Genomic DNA, 9,988 nt, shown 5'->3' with positions numbered 1-9,988 from the left:
AAATAATGAAAGCACTTGAATTAAAGAACACAGAGGGATCGCAGGATTGCTTTCTACATCATATACTCCTGCTTCGCTTGTTTGCAATGATATTCATCACCCATGAAAACACAGACTGTGCCACCGCATGGCTGAGAGTGGACAGATGTGGTCAAGTTTTAACAGCATGGGGCATATAAATAAAATAAGGATACTAAGAGCAAGGTCAGCTGTAATGAGGCCCTAATCTCGGTGTCCCCAACTCCCAGGCCAGGTTCCATCTCCCTCTGTGGGCAGGCATGTCTCTCATTGAGACACGAAGGTCCCTGAGCAAGTCACTCAGCAGGAAGCCAGGCGAGGACCCGCACAGGATGTTAAGCAGACACTACAGAACAAAGTCCTGGTCTCCTCTCCCCCTCCTTGTTCCTGTTTTGGTAACCCCTGTTTTTCTACTTTTTACTTTTTTTCTAGGGGGGTGCTTTTTCGTGGCCTGATTTGAAGTAACAGACTGCATCCTTTGATCATAAAAATGCCAGACTAGGAACTGCTTCCGACCACTGTCCCCCACAAAGATATACTTCATGGAAGACTATTTTGGAAGATGTTAATAGAAATGGCATGAAAAAAGTGCTCTTAGGCAAGTAAGCCTGGGAGATGCTGTATAACCTCCTCTGGGGCGCGGCAGGGGGGGATCACAAAGTATATCGTATTTGCATATTAAAGGCACTTCTTCTGTAAAGAAAATAGTTTACCTTTATTTACAACCAAATGTTTCCCAGGTTTCTTTTCTGCACAATGCACAGGCACTCTGGGGACAATGTATGATTAAAAAACACTCCACAACCAACTTGTTAGATTCCGCACTTGGTCATCTAAAGGGAAGGTCGTCTGTACAACCTAAAAGGAAGGTCTCTAGAAGCTTCAGGACTGGCTGATACTCTCTCCGGATGGATGAGGAAGTTGCTCCTAATTATCTTCTTCCAGCAGACTCTGTGATTTTAGCTGGTCCTTTCTTATGCTCTCCAAGTTCAGCTCTCTGTATTTTCTTTTAAAAAAGCCACACTAAAACAAAGAGAGGGAAGACCAATTACAGGCCTAAGCCATCCCTGCTTTAGAAAACCATGTATCTTTTTGTTGCCAAATATCCCCAGTGCTCCTCTGCTTCTTCTGAATCTCCCCAGATGATCCAATCCTTCCAGACCCATCTTAAATACTGCCTTCCCACAAGCATTCTCTGTGTTCAGTCCCCAGTCAGAAGTGGTTTTCCACCTTCCTCTGAACCCCCACCCCACTTTCACCTTTTTAAGTTAACTAATTCTGCTAAGTACTATCTTTCAGCTGTACTAGATCTATTTATGTAAAAGAGAGAAAGAGATCAAGTACAGCCCCCCTACACATCAAGAAACTCACAATCTAGTGAGAAGAGAAACAATGACAACACAGTATAACCACTGCTTCTTGGAAGGGTTTCTAGAGGGCAGTTCAAGGGAAAAGCATAAAGGTCAGTTCAGAGGACTCAGGAATCTCTGGGCTGAGTTTTAAGGGAAGAGCGAGAGCAAATTATGAAGGAAAAGGACTTGGGGGGCGGATGTAGAGAGCCTCACTGCAAACACAGAGACACAAAGCTATTCAGTTCAGTGTGTTGAGAAAAAAAGCAAGGCTCGAGGGTGGAGAGAGTAGAGGCAGACATTAGATGCCTTGGATAAAAGTGAAAGAGTTTGAACATTAAATCGGGGGAAGGAAAGGAAAGGATTTAAATAGGAAAGGAACATCAGGTCCCTCAGTTCCCTTTTAGGAAAATATCTCTGTACTCCAATTCTTCAATGAGATCTTGATCTTTTTCAGACAGAAACTGTCTTGATTCATTTGCCTCAACAGGTGTGTGGCTAAAGGAAGAAGGAAACGGGGTCACAAGGCTAGGGTAGCTGCTCGAGGTCGGGGGGTGGCTCTCTAAGCAGAATTCTGCCCAACACCAGAAACTTCATGAACGTGGGGGGAACTGACCTTGACTAGGATGACTATAATCACGATCAAAACCAGAAGGCCCCCGACACTGCTTTTAATGATGAGAGACAGAGAATACGCCTCCTCATCTTTCAGGAGGATGACAGTGATCTGCAACAAAACAGAGATCACCCTGTAAGTCAGGTGAAGCAAAATGAGGTAAAAATTCCACATTATTTTAAGAAGCGAAACATGAGAACTTGGCAACATACCGTGTATTGATCAAGACTGACAACAGTAAAGCAAAAAGCTAAACCTTTCCTGATGCAGTATTTAAAATTATCTAATGAGATTTCTGGTTTCTGGTTCCACATGTAAGGGGCTTGGAAGTCACCACTCCATGCTAAAAGGTGACCAGAGTGGAAAATCAACAACTTTTCTTGGATCCCTAAGAGAGGGGAGGACACCAGGCAAACCTGCTGCCACCAAGAACAGAGGGACAGACAGACAAACGGACACAGAGAGCAGAGGCTCACCACCGCCAGGGAAGGAAATCCTGAAGTGCAACGGCTGGACTGCTGCAAGCACAACAGTGATGACTGTGGGGCTACAAACTCCAGGGAGCCGCCCCTGGGTGAGGTGCACTCCAGGAGCTTGAGCAGGCGCCCAGTCAGTGCTGGAGAAAAACCCTGCATGCGCCGGCAGCGGGAACAGGAAAGGAATCACTTTGACATAAGCCAAAGAACTCTGATCTGAACAAGGACTGCGCTCAGGGAAAAACAGTTAACCCTAGCCTAACCTGCTGGATATAATGAGAGCCTAACTGTTCTGGGGGAAGGGAAGTGCCCAACTCAAGCCCACTCTAGCTATCCTGTCCCACAGAAACAGTGAGGAAGTTCACAGGCCAGAGGCCCAGGCTCATTAAAAGACTGAGCCCTAATCACAGAACCACAGAGCACCTCCCTTCCCCACACCTCACTACATTAATGAAGGTCTATCTACAGAAGTTCCTTTCACCTGGTACAGCATTTGCAGCTATCAAAAGAAAATTATCGGGTATACCAAAAGGCAAAAAAACAAAATTTGAAAAGAGAGAGTAAGCACCAGAACCAGATACGGCAAGAATGTCGGAATTATCAGACTGGCAATTTAAAACCACCACGATGAATATGCTAAGGGCTCCAAAGGACAGAACAGACAGCACACAAGAACAAACAGCAGACGGGCAAAGTAAGCAGAGAGATGGAGACCCTAAGAAAGAACCCGAAAGAAATACTAGAGATGAACAGCTGCTGTGATAGGAACAAAGAATGCCTTCGATGTACTCATCAGTAGACCGGACATGGCTGAGCAAAGAATCTCTGAGCTAGGTAGAGCACCAGAATCTTCGAAAAACAAAGAGAACAAAAACTGGAGGTGGGGTGGGGGGAGGAGTAAACCAGAGGACAGGAAAGTGATCTGATGACCAAAATACTTTATACAAACTATTCTGGTCTCTTATCTAGCAGTCCGCCAGGAGACTGACCTTCTAGCTGTGTGTGTATGTGAGAGAGAGAGTCTGAACCAGGCACGGGTTCAATCCCTGGTGGGGGAACGAAGAGCCCGCATGCCATGTGCCATGTGGACCAAAAAAAAAGAAAAAGAAAGAAAAGGGAAGTCACAGGAAGAAAAACTCCTTTTGCTACTGACCTCTTGGCTTCCTATTCTGTACTCTGCCACGTGAAAATGTACTGCTGGGAGAGGTGGCGACTTTGGGCCAGGCACAAGGGAAGGCATCGCCAGCACACAGTCAGGAAAGCCCAAGATTCGAAGCAGCCCGGCCGCTGACACCGGTCTGCCTCCACCCCCAGATAAACACAAGAGGCCTTTAAGGCACGTTAGTTTGTTTTTTTTGCAGCTGAAATGCACTTAAAACTTAGCTTCGGGTACTGAATTTTAAAAAAGGAAAATCATCATGGAGATTCTACAATAAAAGCACCAGTAAGTAAAGGGGGAACATTTATACATAAATAAATGACTTAAGAATGTGCATATAAGACACTGTTAACAGGAACTCTTTTGGGGAGGAGGGAATCCAGGGTGTGGGAGACAGGGAGTGAAGGAATAACTATTTTTCATTTGGGATCTTTGCATAAGACTTGGATTTTCTTGCCTTTTTTTTTTTTTTAATCTGTGCAATGATATAATGGGAACACTTCTCTTTCTTCCACATCATTTTCTGTATCAGACACACTCAAAAATAAACAAATGTTATTTCTGACATGTCTAGAGAACTGTGCCTTTCCCCTCCTCCAGGGAGGAAAGCAGAGGAGCTAATGTTGAGCAATCCACTCTCACCCTCTTGACACTCAGGCTTCACTAAAGAGCTCACAGATGGACCATTTCTGGCACTAGCAGCCGCCTAGGGCAAGTGTCAACAAGAGCGACAGCCCCGCAGGGGCATGGAGTCTTCAGCCCACAGATCACAAAGGTCAAAGGTCAGTCTGACTTGCAGTCACATGTAAAACCTCTGCAAAACGAATCCAAGGGTTCCAGGACTTAAGTTTAAGACTTATAAGAGAATTGTGCACTCTTGAGTATTGTAACCGTGGGACACTGTAACTAAACACTGGTATTACACACTAGCAAGCGAGTTAATACATATAAGAAAAAAAAATACTCAACTAGGAAATAAAAAAAAATTTTCAAATCAAAGTATATATAGATAGGTGTTGATTCCAGCCTAGTTATAACAACTGAGACTTCCTCTGCTTAGGCCTCTTATTCAGTTGCCTCATGTCAGAGACAGAAAAACTTAGGCAGAAGCTGAGTAACTCAAGGTCATGGAGACAGCTGGTTGCAGAGTCAAGAGCAGAGGTGGTAAGACTGAAACAGGAAGAGGGCAATAGCAAGTGCCTATTTGTACAAGGGTGCTAAAGCCAGGCACAGGCTTCCCAGGACAACACCCAGAAAATCAGAAAACAGCCAGGGATTACCTTAGTTCTGTGGTTCTCTGTGTTGAGCCCCTCATACAGAGATTTGTTGAAAGAGATTTCACCAAGGATCTGCAGCTCAGTCACATCTCTTAGTAACTATAAGATGGGGAAGAAGAAAAATGAAACATATTTTAGACATGGACCTACTACTTTTTTTTTTTTTGAGTTAACTTTTTTTTTAATTGGCATATAGTTGATTTAAAATAGACTTCTAAAAAAAATGGACTTACAATTCCTGGACAGCATCATTCCTTGCGTTTCTGTTTTTTGGTCAAGGCATGTGGGATCTTAGTTCCCCAACCAGGGATCAAACCTATACCCCCTGCACTGGAGGGCAAAGTCTTAACCACTGGACTGCCAGGGAAACCGCCCCTCCCCTCTCATCTTTCCCTTTAAATGTGTTCCTTCTCCAGTATTCCTCAAGTCTAATGAATGGCCTCAGCAACCACTAAGTTTCCCAAGCCAGAAACCTAGTTAAAACTTAACTTCTTTTCCCTTACCCTTTACCTCACACCACACTCCCATCCCCAAGTCAGTTCTTGATGATTCTTTTTTTTTTTTTCAGTCTCTCTTAACACCTGTCCCTTTTCCTCCATTCTCACTGCTATTTCTTCAGCTCAGATCCCATCATTCTCACCTGGATCATCACAAGATGTTAAACTTGACTTTAGTTCCTACTTTTGAATGAGTGATCAGGGGAAGTCTAGCTAAGAAGGTAACATGTGAATTAAATATAAGAAAAAAGCACACACATGAAGATCTAGGAGAAAAGCTGTCTCATGCAGAAGGAGCAGCAAGTACAAAGGTCCAGTGGCTAGAACAATATCAGCAAGCTGGAGTCTAAGAAGCAGGGAAGACGAAAGTATTAGGAGATGGAGGAGTAAGTGGAGACCAGATCATAGGATGCCTGGGACACCACTGAAAAAGACAAATTTTAGTCTAAGCGTATACAATTTTTTGTTTTTAAAGCCGATAAGTGGCATAGTGTTTGCTTTTAAAAAATAGCTGTTCCGTGAAGAATGTCTGTGAAGGACACAGCAAAAGCACAGGCAAGAAAAGCAGGGAAGCGGCTACTGCAGTGAATCCAGCAAGAGGTGGTGACCTGAACAACAGTGGAGACAGAGAGAAGTGAATAGATTTAGAATATATCTGGGGGTGGGGATGGGACAGAATGACAGAGTTTTGCTGCTGGAACAGATAAGGGGATGTAAGAAAAAGGAGTTCGGACTTCCGTGGTGGTCCAGTGGCTAAGACTCAGAGCTCCCAATGCAGGGAACATGGGTTGGATCCCTGGTCAGGGAAATAGATCCTGCAAGCCACAATTAAGACCTGGTGCAGCCAAATAAGTAAATAAATATTTAAAAAAAATTTTTTTTTAAGGAAAAGGAGTCGCCACAAGGAATTCCTAGAATTCCTAGTAAGTCAGCAGTGTAAGGGCATCCCAGATGGCTCAGAGGTAAAGAATCCGCCTGCCAATGCTGGAGCAGCAGCAGACGCGGGTTCCATCCCTGGTTCGTGAAGATCCCCTGGAGGAGGAAATGGCAACCCACTCCAGTATTCTTGTCAGGATAATCCCACGGACAGAGGAGCCTGGTGGGCTGCAGTCCGCCGGAATGCACAGTCGGACACCCCTGAGCACGCAAGCAACTCGTAAGTTACCCTAGTTAGTTACCCTGAGAGAGTGGGGAAGCAACAGGCTGGAGCAGAAGGTGGATCAACAGACCTGTTTTGGACACTTTATATTTGGAGATGCTATTAATATTATCGTTTCCTGGGAAGATGCCCGAGAAACGAGGATTAATCAAATCCTAAGTACCTGCTTTGGCTGATTCAAGGAGAGCTCTGCAGCCACGGTTACATTTTCTTTATCCGAGGTGACCTTACAGCTTACTGAATGCCATTCTTCCACAAGCTGAAAGAGGATGGGTGTTAATTAGCACGATCTGTTTATGGGGTGGAAAAGCTGGGAATTTTAACACTTAGCACGCAGACAACCTCAAGGTCGAGGAATAAAGGGTGTGAGCAGTTTCTGCCCTCATTTGGTTCCAGCAAAGCCGCAACCCTGGCAAACGTGAGCCGGTGAAGAAGCTAAGGGGCGCCTCAGGAACGTTCGGCTTGTGCTTTCAGGGGAAGTCTCGGCAAAGTACAATCCCGGCGTCTCACGGCACCCGCTTCAGGCCGTCCTCCCTCCCCCATGACCCCCTCTCTCCGGTCTTTGGGATGACTGCGCTCACCTGAACCCGGTCGCTCCCACAAACGCGCTCGAGAGCCTCAGTGCACACGGTGTGGGCCTGAAACGACAACCGTCTCAATCCATCCCCGCAACACAATGAAAAAGCCAAACCGCCATAGTTGCCCGCCCCCTCCCACTTCTCGCGAGATCCGTCATGATTGCGCGGACGGCCGGGCGCTAGGACCCGGCAGGCAGGCGCCTCCGCGTCTCGAGGAAGTCTCGCGGTGTTAGCATTTGAACTGCCTGGCGGGTGCAGGCCATGGCGGCGTCACTCCCGCTACCCGCGAGTGGGCTCTTCCGAACGTACGGGGCAGCCGGCGGCGGGAGGCCGCGGCGGCGGCCGGGCCTGGCAGCCGTACAGTGGTTCCCGCCGCAGGACCGGAAGCGTTTCTTCAGCAGCAGTAGCAGTGACGCCAGCAGTGGCGGCCCCTCGCAGTCTGTCGTCTCCGACGATCCTGACGATCCTGACGACCCCGACTTCCCCGGCAGCCCGGTGGGTCAGCGGCGGAGGCGCGCTGGCGCCCGACTCGCCAAGGGCCGGCCGAGTCAGATCGCGACCCCGAGACGCCTGAGGCTGCGATCGCGGTGCCCGCAGAAGTGCAGCACCCCCTGCGGCCCGCTAGGACCGCCGTCCTTTCCCAACGGCAACCCGGGCTCCCTGAGCCCGGACCTCAGTGTGTGCGGCCAGCCCAGGGACGGCGGCGAGCTGGGCACCAGTGCCTCCCTGTTCAGCTCTCTGGCCTCTCCCGGCCCCGGGTTCCCTGCGCCAGAAGACAGCATCTGTACCGATCCTTCCACCTTTCTGGATGCAGCCTCAGAAGCTCCGAGCAACTTCCACCTCCCAGAAGCCTCCCTGGACCAGGCACCCCTCCCCTGTTCCCAGGACGCAGCGACAGGAAGAGGCAGGTTCACCAGGTTGGCCCACCAAGCCCAGGCCAGCCTCAGGTCAGCTCTCTTTAGCTTTTTGGACCCAGGAAATCCTGAGGATTCCGAGCTTGGGACAGATGGGAAGAATTTGCAGGAGTTCTTCCATGACAGGGAACTGGTGGGGAGGAGGCTGGAGAGACCAGGTTTATCAGGCAGGGGTAAGAAGAGGACCACAGACCAGGACTCTTGTCGAGAGATTGAGTCTCAAGAGTCTGTCCAGATAGAATACGAGGAGGCCCGTGGGTGCAAGGGCAGAATCGCATCTGGGAAAAGCAACGGGCCTGAGAGAACCAGGCTAAGCCGAAAAAGGAAGCATCAAGGGACAGCAGAAACCTCCCTCCTCCATCACTGCCAGGTTACAAAAGGCCAAAAGACGGAAGACGGTTCATGCGTCACCCAGGACCTGACTCGTTTACAGAATGCCTGCTCTTGGACCAAAACCAGAGCCTCCTTCAGTTTCCACAAGAAGAAGATCGTGACAGCTGTGTCTGAAGTATGCAGCTGCAACACCCTGGCCGGTTCTCTGTCTGAGTCCCTCATGTCAGAATATTCACACCACCCTGTTCAGAACAAAACAAGCTGTGCTCTGTCCCCCTGGCACTCCTCCTCTATGTATTTGCTAACCCCCTTAAAGACACAGCAGGTCACAGACAAAAAGACATCTGATGCAGAAAAGCTTTATGGGGAATGCAATCAGGTGGGCCCCATCCCCTTCAGCGACTACCTCTCCAAAGAAAAACTGGAATGCTGTGAGAAGATTGGAGAAGGGGTGTTTGGCGAAGTGTTTCAAACAGTTGCTAACCACACACCTGTAGCCCTAAAAATCATTGCTATCGAAGGACAGGACTTAGTCAATGGAGCTCACCAGAAAACTTTTGAGGAAATCCTGCCAGAAATCATCATCTCCAAAGAGCTGAGCCTCTTGTCTGATGAGGCATGCAACCGCACAGAAGGCTTCATTGGGCTGAACTCGGTACACTGCGTTCAAGGATCTTACCCTCCCTTGCTCCTCCAAGCCTGGGATCACTATCACTCAACCAAAGGGTCTGCAAACGACCGGCCTGACTTTTTCAGGGAAGACCAGCTCTTCATCGTGCTGGAATTTGAGTTTGGAGGGATCGACCTAGAGCAAATGAGAAAGAAGCTGTCCTCCATTGCCACTGCCAAGAGCATTCTGCACCAGATCACCGCCTCCCTTGCCGTGGCTGAGGCCTCACTGCACTTTGAGCACCGAGACTTGCACTGGGGGAATGTGCTCTTAAAGAAGACCAGCCTCAAAGAGCTCCACTACACCCTCAATGGAGAGACGAGCTCCATCCCCACCCGAGGGCTGCAAGTCAACATCATCGACTACACCCTGTCCCGCTTGGAGCGGGATGGGATTGTGGTTTTCTGTGACATCTCCAGGGACGAGGACCTGTTTATGGGACAAGGCGACTACCAGTTTGAGATCTACAGGCTGATGAGGAAAGAAAACAACAACTGCTGGGGTGAATATCACCCATATAACAACGTGCTCTGGCTACATTACCTCACAGATAAGATCCTGAATCACATGACCTTCAAGTCCAAACATAACACCCCCGCCTTGAAGCGAATGAAGAAACAGATCCAGCATTTCTATCAGACTATGCTGAACTTCAGCTCTGCCACGGACCTGCTCTGCCAGCACAGTCTGTTTAAGTAAGCCGGGGGTACTGACCACCCCCAAAGGAGAGGGCGTGGAACTGGAAGCCCCTGATGCTGTTTTTAACCTCTGTCCCCACAGCAGGGTGGGATTCCTGCTCTTACAAGTTTCCAATCAGCTGTTTAAATAAGAATTTTTTTCCAAGTGGAAACTGACATGTTTAAACTTAACAAATATTCTTTGAAAATAAACTATATGTGAGAACACCATTTACAACTGAAAAGCCCTTTTTCTGTCAGCAGA

The 9,988-nt window shown here is 48.1% G+C and overlaps 2 protein-coding genes across 2 annotated transcripts in view; one reads left to right on the top strand and one right to left on the bottom strand.

The window, feature by feature from the left end:
• Positions 1–706: 706 nt before the first annotated feature.
• The window catches only part of ITGAE (integrin subunit alpha E), a 28,003-nt gene continuing 18,721 nt past the window's right edge, over positions 707–9,988 (bottom strand). The window contains exons 16-20 of the mRNA XM_055576882.1: positions 7,133–7,189; positions 6,715–6,810; positions 4,899–4,994; positions 1,984–2,094; positions 707–1,041 (exon numbers count right to left, since the gene is read on the bottom strand). Of these exons, the coding sequence (XP_055432857.1) occupies positions 946–1,041; positions 1,984–2,094; positions 4,899–4,994; positions 6,715–6,810; positions 7,133–7,189 (456 nt within the window). The 3' untranslated portion in view covers positions 707–945. The remainder of the gene's footprint in view (positions 1,042–1,983; positions 2,095–4,898; positions 4,995–6,714; positions 6,811–7,132; positions 7,190–9,988) is intronic.
• HASPIN (histone H3 associated protein kinase) lies at positions 7,322–9,954 on the top strand. The gene has a single exon (XM_055576873.1). The coding sequence runs from the start codon at positions 7,391–7,393 to the stop codon at positions 9,743–9,745; it is 2,355 nt and encodes a 784-aa protein (XP_055432848.1). The 5' UTR covers positions 7,322–7,390; the 3' UTR covers positions 9,746–9,954.

This window comes from Bubalus kerabau, chromosome 4 (genome assembly GCF_029407905.1).
Source record: "Bubalus kerabau isolate K-KA32 ecotype Philippines breed swamp buffalo chromosome 4, PCC_UOA_SB_1v2, whole genome shotgun sequence".
In the NCBI taxonomy this organism is placed as follows: Eukaryota; Metazoa; Chordata; class Mammalia; order Artiodactyla; family Bovidae; genus Bubalus; species Bubalus kerabau.
Note: the sequence above shows the minus strand (reverse complement) of the source record. Positions and strands in the feature narration are given on the sequence as shown.